Genomic DNA, 17130 nt, shown 5'->3' with positions numbered 1-17130 from the left:
TAAGATCCTTTATTTATAAGAAAATAAAAAGTAATTAAGCTAGCTAATTAAGTATTATTAAGGGTAAAAAATGGAATTTGAATGCCCCCCTGAATCAAACATTGAATATGAAACAGTTAAATGCATGGTTGAAAAACAAACTAAAAAAACATTGACACTCAAAAGGTTGGTACCAGCAGGGAGGAATAGAGTAATGGCAGCCCTCTGCCTTCGACTTTATTAAGCTCTATGGGGAAATAACATGGGGTGCCATTAGTCTATTGGTTGCGCCTGTACTGAACTGATGTTTTCGACGTTTTTTTTTTAATTAAAAATAGTATAAAACTGTTTTTTTTAGACAATTTGAACAACACAAGAATTTTATCGCTGCCGAAAATCAAAGTCTGATTCCACAGAATTTCAAGGGATTTCATTCATTGCCAGAATTAAAATTAGCTCAAAATAATCAAGATGAAATAAACACTTTCAAACTTGCCGGACTTTCAGCTGAAGAAATAGACTTATACTTACAATATCGAGAGAAGAAAGACTTAGCTGATATTAAACTATCAAACGTACCCGTAGAACCGACTATATTAACTGAAAAATTAGAACAAATAAAACTAAAACTAGAACTATTCCATAAACCCGAACAAAAAGAAAAAGAGGCAGATTGCCAAAAAGTTTCCAAAGATCCCTTTTACTATGTCGCTCAGCTTTCAAAGAGAATTGATAACAGTAAAACACGTCAAGAGAGAAAGAGAGCAAAACGAAAAGCTGAAACTGAAACTAAAACCAAAACATCGTCAGAATCTATTGAAACATTACCATCAACAAAACAAGAAGATAAAATTAACATTGACACTTCCTTATACCACGTAGCGGTGCCATTAGAAGAATCTGAAATAATTGCAAACCGAATTTCCTTAGAGGAAATAAGGCGGATTGATAGGTTTAAAGATTATTCACCCGGGAACCCTAGTAATGTAAGAAGATCGGAGTTAATTCACTTTAAATTCTGATGATAGTATTTGCGTTACACATTTAATCTTACAGGTTCTCTACATTAAGAATTTACACCCTAAAATTGATATTCGAGAACTAGTTTCATTGTTTGGTAGGTTTGATTCTACAGAGGAACCAGTTCAATATCGAATATTAAATGGAAGAATGAAAGGACAAGCTTTCGTGACATTCAGAGGCGGGTTACGACTTACGAGTTTGTACCATGGATAATGCGCCTGACGAAATTTGTTTTCACGCTACAGGAACAGGATAGGCAACTCCGTATCTCCGACGGCAGATTGTTTCCAGCTTCGGTTGTCAGCACGCGCAAACTTAGGACTCTATGTAACCAGAAGTATATAATACTTCTCTTCGAGAGAAGTGTACCACAAAGCGGGGTAAGTGTAACGTCACTCTTCCCAACATCGGAACACTTAGAGCAAGGTTACTAAACCGAATCACATACACGATAAATAGTTCCCTCATCATTACTTTATCAGCGTTTAAATATTTGGCAAGACGCATGCGCTTGTGCATTTTTGTCCCATGTCAAGACGAGGTTTGTGGGATGATTGCTGGGGATTTAGTGCCAAACAACTATAGAATTCACCTTACGGTGCGATGCCCATCTGAAGTTTGATGAGCGGGAGAGCGAACTAAAAGGGTGAGCCTGGGAAGAATGACGTTATATAACTAAAGCATTAAGAGGATACAGAGTGTCATCCTTCCTCTATTATCCCCTTCTGATGTAACGTAGCTTTGTGCGTGCTGACAAGAGACGAAAGAAGTGTCCATATTCAGAGTTTAAAATCTTGAGATTTAAATCCTGAAAACGAGCATTTCGTTCGTTTCTTGTCAGCACGCACAAAGCTACGTTATACATAGAGACCTAGCTTTGCGCGTCTTGACAACCGATGTTGTAACAGAGTATATACAGAATAAGCTGCCGTCGGAGATAGGGAGTTGCCTATCCTATAGCGTGAAAACAAATGAAATTTCCTCACGCGTATTCTTTATCCATGTTTGCACTGTAAATTTTCATACTCAAAACCATTAATTTTTTAACAGATAATACGGTAGCTGAGGAGGCTTTTCAACTTGTCAACGGATACAAATTAAGATCACGGCCAATGATAATTGAATACAGTCGAAAAATAAAAAATAAAAATGAATGAATGAATGATGTCAAATAAAATGTTTTTATTGATTTTAATCGGAATCTCCGTCTCCTTTCCTAAGGTCACTAGTCCAGTCGTATGGTTTCCACCATTCTGTAAACTGCAAAACCTTTTTTCGTTGGTCGTCAAATTTTTCTTTGGGTGGTTTCAGCCATAGTCGCGGTTCGACATCCAATAAACCTCCGACAATTTCCTTTGGATTGAAAATTGAAACAACTGTTGTTAGTCCCTTTCCCCCTAATCAAGAAGTTATATCTAGTATCTCAGAGAGAAGGTATAAATTCGCCAGATTTCCAACTTTATCTCCAGTCCAAACGTATAGTAGGTCCGGAGTTAATCCCCGCCTCTAAATTACAACCAGCATCTCATTGGTTCTTGAAAACTCACGTCAGCGCGACGACGCGAGTGACGAAAATTACAGTCATATTTTCCGACTGAGGAGAGGGGAAATAGCCCGGCGCCTCCTTTTACGTCCCCCCTTGTATTTTGAAAGGGGGAACTGGGACTATGGCGCGCGAATACAAAGGCATCTTATATCTTCTCCCTAATAAACTAGATATAATATCTTGCCCTAATCTTAGAACAATATCTTACCTTTCCAAAATACACTGGAAAATCTCTCTCGTCCTCTACAACGTGAGCGAAACCACCTTGTAGTCCAAAATCAACGCTAAAATATGGTAGACCTTTAGGAACGGAATGGCGAATGTCTTTTTTAGACAAATCGACAAGTTTAACGTTTTGAGCCCATTCAGTTTCAGATTCCAATATAGCTTTCTAGAAGTAATATAGTCTAGTTTTATCATGAATCTTTACAACAAGATTCATGGTCTTAGTGATAAAGTGTAATTGATTGTCTCCGAATTATACCTTAAAGTACATAGGAGCCATCATTCCAGATTCCTGATCTAATGGTATGCACTCAATGTACATATGAGGATGACGTCTGAGGTTCATACTAGTTTCCATGAATACAGTGTCATGTCCACGATCTTGGAACATTAGGGTTAATGTTTTACGAAATTGCTATGAATAAATTATCAATTGAAGAGTTCGCAAGATATTAGAACCATTTTAAAGTAACAGGCGGCTCCATGATCACCCCTATCATTCTGGCTAATCTTCTGGACACAAATTTTACCTTGCCAAAGGCAGGAACCAATCAGACCTAATGCACTAGTTCCCATTGGTTCCTGCCTTTGGCTTAAGTAGCCTTTAGCAAGCTTAGCCACTGTGTAGCAGAAACGCCATCCATAAGGGGCATCAACGGAGCCGCGCTTTCCTTTAAATTTAACCTGTATCTCGCTCCAAACATCTTCATCAACCAGGGTGGCTGATTCGACGTGATTCATGGGGACAATAAAGCAATGACCATCAGCTAGTGATTCGTGGTAGGGAAGTGATAGGTAGACTTTGTGTCCCATGGCTATGATAAGATGTTTTTGATTGACTTTACTATCCAAGCATTGATAGCAGTTTTCCGTAGCGTGGGACATTGATTTATGTTCCCTAATTGCTTTTTGTCGCGACCGTTCATGGTCTTGGCTTGAAGAAGCGCCTCTCGCTGCTTTGTCGACAAATACGTCATCAATGTCATAATCTTCATCCGTTTTGGGTCGATTCTGTTAAGAATTGGTATTAAAAATGTTCCTAAGGCTATAGGTAAAAAAAAATTAACTACATCATACCTTAGCAGCCATTTTGAGGTACATAGCCGTTTCATCATCAGCAGTAGTGAATTTTTCTCTTTCAAACTAATTGCGCAATTATTTTTGTTGTTGCTATAACTGAATTGGTTTATTCGTTTACTTACCATTTCTTTCAAGGAATATTTCTCGTCATCATGGAAGTAACGAACTCTTTTACCATCCCCGTCATGGGTTGCTACTTTCATCTTTCTACGTCTACCGTCAGATGAAGAATCGGGTTCTTGAAGTGGTCGGCTCATTCCCTTAGCATTTGTTTGAGTCAAAACGACAGTTCGTTGGTTTCCTTGAGTGGTTTCGTCGTTGTCAGGTTGAATTCCCATTTCTTTGGCTTTCAAGGCATTGCTCATTTGTATCTTCAACTTGCCAACCAATTCTGTATTGCCCATTAATTCCGCTTTGAGGATTTTTGCACCGAGGACATTCATTTCCTTTTCTGACAATGCTTTTATGGTTTGTAACTTTGGTTTGTCATCTTTCGGGGTCTCAACTTGTGACTGTTGTTGTTGGATTTTTTCATTTCGTGGCTCGTCTCTATCTGGAGTGTTCCGCTTGGGTTCAATTTGACTTGGTTTCTTCTTTGTCGCGTCCTCGCTCGATGGTTTCATCCAACGTGGTTGTCGATTTTGATGATGACTTCGTGATGAACGGTCGTCACTCCTCGCGTGATCATCTCCTGGTTTCTGGAACCGATTCCTGTTGTCGCGTCCTCTTGAATCATAATCGACGTCTTTTCGATTGTCAGTATTATGACGTCCTCTGTCATCTCTTCGGTCGTCGCTTCGACCTCTACGATCGTCGGTGGTTCTATCTCTGTGGTCGTCACTTCGACCTTTACGCTCGTCGTCTCGACTTCGACGATTGTCGGGCTGACCTCGTCTAGAATAATACCTATCATAATCCCCTTTCCGTTGAAATGACCCTTGTCTTCCACTCTTTCCTTCGGCTTCAGCTATCAAAGCTTCCAAGTTCTCCAAAGACTAATTAAATAGAAACACTTCTAATCACAATATTCCACATTAAAGCGTCAAACTTACCCCCCATCTTTGAGCAGCTATTTCTTCAACAGATTTCCCCTCTTCTTCGGCTTGTTCATGAACTCTCTTATAGGCTTTTCTTAGCCAGTTTAAACCTCCATCACCGACAGACGGAAGAGCCTTTGGTTTATTGGTTTCCTCAGCAGGTAAACCTTTTCCGCCATCCTTCCAATAAGGATTTAGCTCCCTTGAATGTTGACCAGGCTATTAAGTAAAGTGAATGTCATTGTGGTTTCAAATCCATTTACTCCTTTATTGTACTTGGTCAATTGACGATAAAGATTTGTTGCCCGTATCAGTATCTCTTTTCTTCTTGTCCCTCATATCTTTTCGCGTTACGGTGTGTAACACGTCATCAATATCCATCCAATCGTCCCTTTCTGGTTTTGAATCTATTGGTAAAGATTTTTCGACCATTTTTGAAGTAGATGGCTTAGAGCTTGAAGAACTGGTAGATTCAATCCATTCTTCGCTATCGGAACTGCTTTTGTTTTTCTTGGAATGCTTCTTTTTCGATTTCTTGCGTTTAATTTTCTCGCTCTAAAAGACGTCAGATATTTTATACAGCACTTCTCTTAGCCATATTACCACCAATGAACTACCAACGGTATATCCCGTTGGTAGTGCACCAATCTACCTTATCATCAAAATCCATTGTGTATAGTACTTATGTTCGAAGATATCTATTGTTGTGCCTATAAAAAGACATTAAAAAATTCGTTATTTCAACAATAGCGTAGTTTAAATAACTATCGCTCGTTAATGAGAGCTTGTAGGTGAAACGTCATAGATTCTTGTAAAGCGACGCGTAGTGAGGCCTTGTCAAAGGCTTAGTACAGACTAAAGAGGAGGATGGACTGCAAAACCGAGTGTAGTCAATTCTCACGTCGTTCTTGAACTAGCTCTCATTAAGCCTCTAACATTACGAAGTATGGGTAGTGACATACTTATGGACCATATCTTATAAACTTATGCTATTTATGAACGGGCAGGAAAGCTAATCAAATAAAAGAAATCCCCAACTAAATTACTTAGGTAACACGATAACGATACTATACTTTACATGACCATATCTTTAATTCCTCAAAACGAACTTTTACAAATGGTCAAACAATTTTATTTCAAGGTGTTGCGATATTTTTCTTATGAAAAGGTAAACAACACCCAAAACGGCTGCTGCTTTGTTTCTGCGATTTTTTTAGTATATCTCCGAAATACAAAAATGTATCGTACCATTTTTATTTAACAGATATATTATATATATATATATATATTTCTTTCGTCAAATGAATCGAACTGATGAAAATGCTAAATGGTGATATTTTAAAAAGATATTGTCTTTCCTTTTTATCTCGGTGTTTTATGGTTATTTTTCTTTTATTTCAATGGAATTATGCATTTTGTGCTGTCGGAAAACATATTCTGTACAATGTAGACATTATACAATTATTTTTACAGCCCTTTTTTACGAGGATAATATCCTAAAAAACAAATCAAGATCGAAACGAATATAAAGCTTTACCGGTATCGTAAGTTGTTTGTTCAGAGTTCAGATTAAAGGGTTAAATAATACAACTCGTTCATTTGTTTATTAAATCAGGGATAGATTTAATTTTAGAAGTAGGAATGGAGAACGGGTAGCATTTACTTCAGTCCGACTCATAGCCCAGTATAGAGCCTCTCCCACCAACACGTAACGAAAAGTTTAACTTATCTTATTGGCTGACTTAAACTACGTTTTGATGACGTTGCTGATGGGGACGGCGAAAAATACGTAATTTCTTTTTACCTCTGTCGCTATGACCCCCCCCCCCCCGAGGAAGGGGGTCCGTCCGGGATTTTGACGCGCGCCCACATTACTCTGTTCTCCATTCCTACTTCTAATATTAAATATATCCCTGATTAAATTAATTATTTGATAAACAAATTGAAATTAAGAAACTTTTTTTTTTATTTATGAGAAGGAAAAAGTTTGAAAAACAGTTTGGAAACAACTTTTTTAAGCTTATACAATACACCCCTTTATTTTAAAAATTAAAATTTTCAAAAAAAACAAAAAAAAACAATAAAACATTTATAATGTCAATGAAATAAAAAACCAAAATGGTTTTAATTAATATTTTTTTTTTGTTTTAAATTAGCAGTATTTGACGTAAATGGGGGAACGTTTTGAGGTTTTTAATAATAATAATAATAATAAATAAATATGAAAAGTTCATTTACAATTACATTACTGTAAATGGCTTGCATTTTTATAATTGTAAATTATAAAATACAACTTTTAACTCGTACCCCAAAAGAAAAAAAAAACACTTTCTATATAACTTACACTTTTTTTTTGCGCTAAAAAATTAAGATACAAATATTACAAGTTATTAAAAACGAACCCAACACAAATTATCTACTATTATTAATTATCACTTTTTTTAGAGATGGTTACTTATTTATATATATATATAAAAAGGCGATAAACTTTTCCTGTCTGTTTAATTGGCATTTTTTGATAAAATTAATTTTTAAACCAACCTTCTGATGTAACGAAGGGAAAGGGGGGGGGGTTTAATGAAGGTATGGGGGGGGGAATTATTTCGTTTCTTTTTATACCTAACGCGTTGCGTTTTCAAAGTTTTTCAAATTATAGAGATCACTATATGCACGTTTGTGTGTTTTTAGTTTTTACACTTTTTTTAACTATCTTATTTATTTTATTTTACAGTTATACTCATTCAGAGGCCTTTTATTTATTTTATGAAACCCAAAATAAAAATAACACCCCTGACCGGCGGCTATGTGTATATTTCTTTTCATTTCAATAAATGATGATGAGAGATGATACAATATTTATATTTATATCTTTGTCCATTTTTAGTTTTATTTCTTTTTATTTTATTTTATTTTATATAAAAATTATTATTTTTATTTTTTTTTGGTCATTAAAGCCACAAAGCACCACAGCAGTCCAAAAAAGTTCCAACCAATCTTTGTATCTCTCGATCGTATTAACGGAGCCTACGTTACGATTAACGTAGGCTCCGGTATTAAGCAATTTTGTATTATTCCCCCACTAACCTAATAAATTTAATCTATTAATATTTGTTTTAATCTAGATTAGAACCTTTGTTTTAAATGCAGTATATCGCTGTTTGAAAAAAAAAAAATTAGCAGTGTTTCCTACCATAAGAAAAAAAAAACCTATAAATACATCGTGTTCGCTTCAATTTTTAACTAATTAAAATTACAGGAATGTTTTTAGTTGAATAAAAAACTGGGTGTTAAGTAAAAACGTAACTTTCTTTCTTGTAAAAAGGTATAGGGATATAGTAACTGAGAATGTTTATTAACTTTAAGAACTGAAGGAAAAGAAAGGTACCATACTCGGTAAGTAAAAACAAACGAAACGGGACAAACAAAATTAGTGTTTTTTTTTTTTCGCTTCAAATATCTATGGTATGGTATGTTATGTTATGTTAGAATAAAAACTATATATAATGTCGCTTCTGATAATGTATGTGTATGATAAGGTTAAAAATAGTTTATATTAATTACACAAATACAGTTTGATCTACTTAATTAATGAATAAGAAATAAATTACAAGCCTAAGTTTTGTTAACGTAAATTATTTTTCGAGGCTTGGGGGAAAAATATAAACTTACTATTTTTTTTTTTCAACTGATCTATTATTACATTTATTTACATCACCTGCCCGCGTTTTTTTTTTCTGCCACCACGTCTGAAAAATGGATAAATTTACAGGCTCGTGTAATGATAAAAGAAAACATGTTTTGTACCCTTCTGGTAAAATTCGTAATAAAATAATAATAATAACATGAATGAATACATTTCCGTTCACTTTTTACTATTCATAGTCCGGGTCACTGTCTCCATCATCGGAATCATCCGAATCTATAATTCTCCGTCGCTTCTTCTTGTGTTTTTTCTTGACTTTTTCTTTGTGGCTGCTCGAAGATTTGGGCGTTTTGTGCTTCGACCTTGACCTACTGTTTGTGGCCGGTGTTTTGGCGGATTTATTACTAACCGCGAGGTCCCTTAAGGGCGTCGTCACTAAACTGTCGTTGGTATTAACAACTTTGTTCGCGTTAGTGGTTTCGCCACTTCCGTCCTCCTTTTGAACGCCACTAGCGCCAGTTCGACTCGCGTTGATGGCGGTCGCGACTCCCGTGTACGTCCTTAATAGTTGGTCCGCCGAAGGGGCACTATTGCGCGCACTATTGGAAGTTGCGCCACCAGCTTCCTCCTCGTCATCTTCGCTGGGATCGATAGATAACATGAGTTGCTTAAAGTTAAGGTAATGGTTCACCAAGGCTTTCCTTCCTTCCTCGTCTAAAAGCTCTAGTTCGGGTTGGTTCAAACACTGCTGAGCAAACTCTAAAACCGCTATTGGTTTGAAGGTGACACCGCTCCGACGGTTTAGAGATTTTTCGTAAACCTTGGCCGCTTCGTTGGGAGAATACTGCTGTAATTTACCGTCCGTGAACCCGTACATATCCTTAAGAGTTTGTTTAACGAAAAGTAAAAGAACCCAGCCTTGAGACATGTTTATACATTCCTGGAGGTTTATCGTATCTTGCGGAAGGCGCGAGAGAAGCGTTTCAAAATCATCGTCGTCGTCGTCATCTTCCTCAGCAACCGGTTGCGTGGTTTGCTGGGCTTCAGGCACAGTAGGATCAGTCGGTGGGGCGTTGTCGCGGCTAGACGCGTCTTTCTCTTCGGGTAAACCGTTTTCGCAAATACCGCCAGGGTCTTTCTTAACCGAAGCGGAATTGTTATTATTGTTGTTTTGTAGGTCGGGTTTCTCCTTAGGGATTAGCCCCTCGCGAAATGATTGTAATAGGTTCGCCCCGGTGACGGACAACATCACATCAATATGATGCATGATAAAGAGAGGCTCGTCTTGCGCCTGATACGGAAAATATACTAAATTGTCCGCGAAATAAATTAATTGCGCGAGAGGTGTCCGACATTGTTCGTCAAATCTCTTTAAAAGCGAAAGAACGAAAGCGCGCCGATTTTGACGCGTACCGCGGATCACAGAGTATAGGAATCCGTTCCTACTAACGGGGCATTCGGCCATACGAAAACCTCGAACCAAAGAGTCTGGTTTAGGTTTTAATAGTTGTTGTAGTTTAAAAGACATCTGCACACCGACTAACGCTTTCATTTGTACAAATCCCGGATATTTCTTTTCAATGTCTTGAAGCAATTGATCGGCTTTGCCCCGCGTCGTGTTATCGTCGTCAGAGCCGAGACAAATAAGGTACGGGACTATCTGAACTGGATGCACGAGACCTTGACTTAATGTTACTTGTATGACCTTTAACGCGGCCTGACGGACAGTGTCCTCTTTGCTAAGAACCGAGTCTAAAATTTGTTTCAGGTAGATTTGTATAACCGTACTGGCCATCCCCGCGGAGGCATCCATTTCCTTTAGGTCCTCAGTTTTCCCGACTTTGTTCCATTCGGAATCTTTTAAATTTAATCTAGCGTCTTCGGCGGCTAAATAGTTGCTCATATTTCGAAGAACTTGACATTTCACTTGAGGCAACGCGTTTGGATTGGTTAAAATGGCTTGGTAGAGCTCTTTTACCTCTGGCCCCATCATAAAATCATAATACCTCTGAAGGAAGAGTCCGAGTCCGATTAACGCTTTGAGAGAAATTTCATTATCATTATACAAGGTAAAATAATGCATAACTTCGAAAATTCTCGCTGGAGGGAGAAGCTTGTCCGGATCTAAGGCAGGAAGATTGAAGTCAAATTGCACGCAAAAAAGACCAATAGTATGGAGACTTCGAGATAAGCTCGCGCGGCGGCTGATGTGAAATTTATTCTCAGTAATGAGCTTTCTGCAACCGAGCGCGCAAACGAAAAATTTCAAGAAAACATCCTTGACGAAACGGTAATTTTTCGTAACGTTGTTAACGATGGTACCGAAACAAGCCACGCAACTATTTAATAAAGGAGGGTGGTTGTATTGCAAGACCAGTTTCACCAAAGTTTCTTCGAGTTGGACCAAAAAATCTTGACTCGGGTGATCGAGTAATGGCACTATTTTCTGGAGAATGTTCGCGGCGTTTTGGGCCACCATATAATCGTACTGCGTATTTGAAGAAATGCTCAAGTAAGGTTGAATAGTCGTGGCGTGCCTGATTACCAAGTGAGGTTGAATTTTGGTAAAGAGATTGAGTGTAGTAAAACAGGCTGCCAAGTTTTCAGAGGCCGCTGTGTCTGATGTTGATTCTTCCAAAGTCAAAACGTTCTCCACCAAGCAATCGACTATTTGCTTACAAGCTTTAACCACTGGTTTAACGTGGATTTCTTCCTTCGCTTTCAACAAATTCGTCAGTAACTGCTCGAACCATTCTAGCCCAATGTCCTTACAAGCGGCAACCACGTGAGTGATGTTTTTTACTTTTTGGAGTATCCGCTCTGATTCTCTGTCCGGTATGGGGTTAAACCACATGCTTTGGAAAACTTCTCCAACCAGCTTTTTAATGCCTTCTTCGTCGTTTACTCTTCGAATAATTTTGACGCAGATCTCTGGTACTTTTGAAAAATCCGGTTGTTCGAGACATACGTCTTTTAGAATTTTGATGACTCTTTTTCTTACACTGACGCCAGTGTCCAAGATCCTCGCGGTGAGCATGCTGTAATATTGATGGGTGAGCTCTGGACGGATTAGAATGAACTTTCCCACCAAATCAATAACGGCTTCTCGAACGCTGGTTGAAGGGTCTTGTAAACTACTAGAGACTCCCTTTTGCATTTCCGGACGGGCTAGAATTGAGGGGTCGGCTTCCACAACCATGCTCAATGATTTCATGGCCTTGGTTCTAACTGCCACTGTACTTTCACTCAGTACGTTTAAGATCTTCATCAAATACAAATCAAATTTTTTGGATATCGACCTCTTTGAGGAAAGAAACCTGGCAACCAACTCGGCAGTTTCGTAGTCCAACTCGTTAATGTCTTTTTTAAGGTTGTTCTTTTCGGACCTAGGAGCCACTAGCGCGAAAAGGAACTTCTTCCTTTCTTCAATAAGCGCTAACTGTTCCGCGTGGTCTTCTTCCGCTTCTTCTTTGTCGTCCTCCTCCTCTTCTTCCTCATCAGCGTAGTTGGCATTAACTGAAGCGTTTCGTTTATGCTTGTTAGACTTTGATTGGGAAAGAGGTGGAGAAGACGCGTCTAGGCTTTTCCCTTTGCTTTTATTGCGTGTGGTGTTAATTTCCGAACTGGTGTCTTTATACCACTGAGCTATATAGAACCGCCTGGCGAAGAGAAGAGTGGGATCGCTCTCCAAGTTGTCGTCAATGTAATTCAGAAGGGCTTTCTGTAGAATTTGCGTCTCGTCTTTCTTTGGTATTTTGGAATTTTTGATGAGTTTTGATTTCTTGCCTTTCGGCGATATAGACGACAGAGGCGCGTCATCTTCGTCAAGATTTTCTTTGACAACTTGTTGGATAACCTCGTTGATGGACTCTATTCTTGACTGGCTCGAAACCGCGTCTTTTCTTAAACGAGAAGCTACAACCCCAAGGTACTCCAAAGACGCTACCCTGATTGGGGTTTCCACGGATTTGTTACTGAAGTTGGCTACCAGTAAAGTGCCCAGTAGGTTAAGCAAGGGTTCCGTGGCTGGCCATTCGGGTTTATTTAGAGTGCTCAAGAGATCTTGAACAAAGTTCTCAAAAAGAGGCCGGTAATCCATTTCTTCATTTTTGGTTCCACATTTTCTAAGAAAAACCGTTAAGAACTGATAGCCAGTATTTATCGCGGCTTGGTAGCTAGTTGCTATTAAAACTTCTCTATCAGGAGTAACCGAATTGTCCGGTTTTTTCTCATTCTTTTCGGAGTTTCCTTTATGACTCTTCTTGTCACTTATTCCGCTTAAGAGGTTCATTGACTTTGGCTTCTCGACTACATCGGGTAGTTGAACAACGCTGTGAATGAGTTGTAGAACTAGCGCCGTCAGCATTTGAATGTTCTCTTCGGAGTTTAGGCGGTAGTTTCGTAAACTTCTTTTGCTGGTGGGTAACCTGGCTATAGAAGCGAGTATATCTTCCAAAATGAGCTGACGATGTTTGGGATATCCAGCGAAGATGGAGGTGACAAGACGAAGGGCGCTTAGTTGAAGTTCGCTAACTCCTTCTACGAAAAAGGGGCTGACACCCAGTGTGGACATTTTAAGAATTATAGTGTCCGTCATTGTTTGAATGTCTAACAGCTCTCCTAATAAGCCCACGATTTCATGTAGCTTGTTGTACAGATGACCGATGGGCTTATGACGGCCTTTACTAGCGTGAGCTCGTTTCTGTTTAATGCTTCCTGAATATCCATCTTTGGATTTAGGATCAACCCTATAAGCTGGGTCAAAGACTGGGTAAACGGAATTTTGCAGCTGGAACTTGGCAAGAGTCACTATCTTTTCAATAGGGTCTTCCAGAAACACCTTTTCAGGCATACTCGCTGACGTCATTATATACATGCATATTAAAGCCGCGTCAACGCTTCTAGTGACTCTGTCCATGGCTAATTCCATAAATATTTTTGATTCTTCTTCATCATCTTCATTGGCGTTACTTTCCGGATAGATTTTCAAACCATCCATTACGTTTCTTTCCAAGATTATCAGTAACTTATTAAGTTTATCAATAGGAAACTGATTTGTGACTTTCAACATCTTCATCTTAGCAGCTTCGCCAGTTAGTTCTCTCAGTTGATATAATGGTATCAAGACTTCTTCCGGACAGTCGGCATTTTCGTCAAGCTCAATCGTTAAATCAATTTCTTCCATATTGTCAAAGATGGTGTCAACTATTCTGGAGAAGCTTTGAAACGTGTTGGATTCCGAAATATCCTCCAGGTTATCCACTATATCTTTTCTGATTTTTTTCTTAACTTTTTTGAGAACTGGTCCAGTTGAGATATTGGCTTTTGGCGAAAACATTTTATTAACGGAACCATCGCTACTCTCAACATCGGAAAGGTCTTCTCGACCAGAGACGGGAGATTCAGCGTAGTTGGCTTGGTTTGATCTTCTTCTCTTCTTGACTTTGTCCGCCAACGTGTTATTATCGTCTCGGTCATCATAGTCAGGGTCGAGATTCCTTTTGGCGCTTTTAACTTTGTTTTTATCGGGTTCTTTTCTTTTAGAAGTGAAAACTCTGTAGTTGGTTTCTTTTTTACTGCTGGAAGAAATCGACGCTTTCTTTTTCGGTGACGTTTCGCAATTTTTCCCTTGAATTTTTGCTTTTTTCGCAACGGGACTGGTATCTTCTCGCTCCAATTCAATTTCAGGCTTGGTAACAACTTTCTTATTAAACTGTTTAATACTTTTTTGGGCCAAAGTTTGTTCTTCAAAGCTAAGTTTTTTCAAAACAACAACGGGTTCACTGGCCGAAGACTGACGACGATCTCTTTTAGCCGGCATTACGGGCACCTTGGAGCTCGAATCTAAATTACTTTCCGCGGGGGGTTCGGAATTCGGAACAGAATTGACAACTTTGCGATGAGATGGCTCGACTTGATTCGCGTCTTGACTTATTCTTTCTTCACACGCGGATGCCCCGATATTTTTCTTAAGTAGCTGCTCTTGCGCGAATTTCGAGGAAACCCCGTGATTATTAGGGTAATTGTCAATACAATTCGGTATGGCGGTTTGAATGGGAGTAAAAGCGTCAGTTCTTGATTCGTCGGATGAAAATGTTTTAACACTACCTTTACTACAATCGCCATTGCTTATAGAGTTTAAAACCGGAATTTCGCTTTGAGAATTAGTTTGCAATAACTGATCATCGCGTTTTACCACCGTCGCGTAATGGCTTTTATCGTCAGCTACTATGCTAGATGGCGTTTGAGGAGAGCAATTGTTCGGTATCGAATTGGGACTGACCAAAACAGTGGGGGTATGCGGATGGTTGACCGTGGGTGGTTGTCCCGTGACTTGGGCAAACGAATAAGAAGAAAGTTGATTGGGTTGTTGGGGAATACTTCCGTGATTTGATTGCAAACTCGGGGTTGACGATGTCCCTGGAGTAGCCGGATTTCCGGCGCAAATGTTAGAATTCACGGGTGGTGGGTTGCCACCCGCGGATAGTGGGGCGCATTGCTCAAAATAAGACGGACTTTCTTGGGCGGGAAACTGGGGTGAGTTTGAGTGAGGCGAACATGACGAAAGATGAGACGCGCTAAACGAAGATGACGAGGCGGGTTGAGAATAAATGGCATTGGGAGAAAACTGATTTTGCATCCACGGTGATGACCCAGGTGTGCCAGATTGCCCAGGCTGAGCAGCCGGGTTAGATGTTCCAGCCACTTGAGTTTGGGGAACATTGGCATTGGTGGCACTAGGAGAAGGCTGGGGCGTTTGAACAGGTATTAAACCGCCAAATACACCCGGATTTCGATTCAAAAGATATTGTAACAAAGGAGAAGTCTGTCCACAATGAGCACTGTGGCCGCAATATCCATCTTTGACCTCTACTTGGTCCAACGATGTTCTGTTCAAGGCATCTAGCAGCTGCTGGGTCAGGAAGTTGTCAAGTGGTCCTGCCAGTAATCTCTGAGCTTCTTCCGCTTCATGAGCCCCATGCGGAAGAAGGCTTCTTTGACTACCAGTTGTGCCGGGTAACGGAGTTGGTAGGGGTAACTCGAGCAGCAAGTCTGTTAGGCTTTGAATACCAGCTAAAGTTGTGATGGGTACGCTAGGACCTTCCCCATTCATTGTGATTTTCCACACCACTTATTCTCTTCGTGACACAATGAAGCCGAAGATGACGTGACTTGACATCTTGGCAAATATGGGTCATGGAGCAGCCTAGCTTCAAAACAAGAGAACAAATTAGCAAACAAAACACCCAACTTCCTTACAAGTAAAACATTCAGAACTCATATATATATATATATATATATATTGCAAAAAAGTTTGTTCAAACAACTATGGCACATTGAAGTATGCAAGAAATAAGCTTAATAAAGGCCTAAACATCAAAGATATGACGATGTGTAATTTGTTTGCGTAATTTTCTCAAGTCTTTCACTAAACTATCCATGGCCCACTACATGAAATACTTATTCTATGTTTTTTTCATATGTTTGACAGCTTAATAATCATAATGGTAAAATACCACAGTTCTGTAACATAGTATTATGGCTTCAAAAGCTGACTCCTTGTCATATGATCAAGTGATATAGTCAATTTCATAATTAATAGATATTTAACACATATATCTATGATTTTAATGTTGTTAACTTAATATTATAGTTTCCCCAAGAATATAAACACTGACAAGGCTTAAAGAGAAATGCATTATATCTATATGTTTATCTACATGTTGATGTATATGAATGAAAGATTATTTGATGCATCTTCGGGCCTTGGTCAGTGGAATCAACTAACGCTGAGTTTTAAGTTTTAAACAAGTTCGTCATTTACGAACAGCACCTTATAAACCAAATCGAACATAACATTTTAATCATCAGGATTTTTAAGCTTAATATAAGAGTTCCGTAACTAAAGAATCCGTTAGCAGGATATAATAATCGTATAAACAAGACAACGTCAACGATAGATTAGGCTTAACTTGAAATGAACGTTGATTATTTTTTCAAACTTTTACGCATTGATCGATCGACTTTCTTTACCAAATAAGTTTCGAACAATAAAGTTAGCTAATTTTTGAATGTGTAGTTTTTGTTTTAAACCGCCAAAATAATGAATTTGGCTTTCATCCCAAGTTGGCGGGCTTATTCCCGTTCCCTACGTCGCCCTTTCCCCTATAAGAACGCGGGGCATTGAGTGAGACGATTCGGAAATGTGAAGAATCCTGCGCAGCGTTCGAGAGGTTACCAAAATAAACGGTCCTAATTAAACCATAATATCTATTTTTTCGCTAAAATTTAATCAACCTGAGAGGAACCAAACAATTGAAAAAGATTTATTATCTTACCTCTTCGAAAAATAATCCGTATTATCTTCTTTAAAACACACTTAAATTTTCGTTTTCAACAGCGATCCTCAACGGACAGCAAATCGGCCATTTTGCATGCAAAGTCAGTGCTGCCAGAAACGAAACCTGCGCGCGAAACGGCCGCCAGTATTTAGAACTGGATCTAAGGCCAACTACAACACAAAAGTCTTGTTATAATATAGGTTTAATGGTGGGCTAGGGAACTACTGGAACTAAACTGGCAACACCGTCAAAATA

At 38.9% G+C, this 17130-nt stretch overlaps 3 protein-coding genes across 8 annotated transcripts; 1 reads left to right on the top strand and 2 right to left on the bottom strand.

Moving 5' to 3' along the window:
- Positions 1-25: 25 nt before the first annotated feature.
- LOC149625034 (uncharacterized) lies at positions 26-2197 on the top strand. 4 transcript variants are annotated; one of them, XR_016374494.1, is made up of 5 exons: positions 26-165; positions 338-965; positions 1036-1180; positions 1248-1382; positions 2053-2197. XR_016374494.1 is itself a non-coding variant. In XM_089851799.1 (4 exons), the coding sequence occupies exons 1-4, from the start codon at positions 71-73 to the stop codon at positions 2157-2159; spliced, it is 975 nt and encodes a 324-aa protein (XP_089707925.1). In that variant the 5' UTR covers positions 26-70; the 3' UTR covers positions 2160-2197. The 4 variants fall into 4 exon arrangements, 2 of the variants coding, with proteins under 2 accessions (XP_089707925.1, XP_089707926.1); XR_016374493.1 differs by having other exon boundaries at positions 1248-1648; XM_089851799.1 differs by lacking the exon at positions 1248-1382.
- On the bottom strand, positions 2165-16988 carry LOC149625033 (pre-mRNA splicing factor CWF19L2). Of its 2 annotated transcripts, none has more exons than XM_089851776.1 (10): positions 16873-16988; positions 5543-5600; positions 5167-5445; positions 4906-5109; positions 3976-4848; positions 3851-3916; positions 3458-3784; positions 3033-3188; positions 2757-2939; positions 2165-2355 (listed from the first exon to the last, which is right to left on the bottom strand). In XM_089851776.1, exons 2-10 carry the CDS (start codon positions 5558-5560, stop codon positions 2194-2196), a joined length of 2268 nt encoding a protein of 755 aa, XP_089707902.1. In that variant the 5' UTR covers positions 5561-5600; positions 16873-16988; the 3' UTR covers positions 2165-2193. The 2 variants fall into 2 exon arrangements, with proteins under 2 accessions (XP_089707902.1, XP_089707903.1); XM_089851777.1 differs by lacking the exon at positions 16873-16988 and adding an exon at positions 5853-6477.
- Nipped-B (Nipped-B cohesin loading factor) lies at positions 6835-16999 on the bottom strand. 2 transcript variants are annotated; one of them, XM_089851773.1, is made up of 2 exons: positions 16873-16999; positions 6835-15740 (listed from the first exon to the last, which is right to left on the bottom strand). In XM_089851773.1, the coding sequence occupies exon 2, from the start codon at positions 15645-15647 to the stop codon at positions 8763-8765; it is 6885 nt and encodes a 2294-aa protein (XP_089707899.1). In that variant the 5' UTR covers positions 15648-15740; positions 16873-16999; the 3' UTR covers positions 6835-8762. The 2 variants fall into 2 exon arrangements, with proteins under 2 accessions (XP_089707899.1, XP_089707898.1); XM_089851772.1 differs by having other exon boundaries at positions 6835-15744; positions 16873-16993.
- Between the last annotated feature and the right edge of the window lie 131 nt (positions 17000-17130).

This window comes from Phalangium opilio, unplaced genomic scaffold (assembly GCF_054372755.1).
Source record: "Phalangium opilio isolate 3A_F unplaced genomic scaffold, DU_Popi_V2 ptg000105l_1, whole genome shotgun sequence".
NCBI classification, from domain to species: Eukaryota; Metazoa; Arthropoda; class Arachnida; order Opiliones; family Phalangiidae; genus Phalangium; species Phalangium opilio.
Note: the sequence above shows the minus strand (reverse complement) of the source record. Positions and strands in the feature narration are given on the sequence as shown.

Bases quoted from the DNA above. Each gene is read 5' to 3' on its own strand.
- LOC149625033 (XM_089851776.1), bottom strand. The intron at 5,110-5,166 runs GTACAATAAAGG...TTTACTTAATAG, and splicing joins CTTTATCGTCAATTGACCAA to CCTGGTCAACATTCAAGGGA. The intron at 2,940-3,032 runs GTATAATTCGGA...TATTACTTCTAG, and splicing joins TGGCTCCTATGTACTTTAAG to AAAGCTATATTGGAATCTGA.
- Nipped-B (XM_089851773.1), bottom strand. From the start codon at position 15,647: ATGAATGGGGAAGGTCCTAGCGTACCCATCACAACTTTAGCTGGTATT.
- LOC149625034 (XM_089851799.1), top strand. From the start codon at position 71: ATGGAATTTGAATGCCCCCCTGAATCAAACATTGAATATGAAACAGTT. The intron at 166-337 runs GTTGGTACCAGC...TGTTTTTTTTAG, and splicing joins AAAACATTGACACTCAAAAG to ACAATTTGAACAACACAAGA. The intron at 966-1,035 runs GTAAGAAGATCG...TTAATCTTACAG, and splicing joins CACCCGGGAACCCTAGTAAT to GTTCTCTACATTAAGAATTT.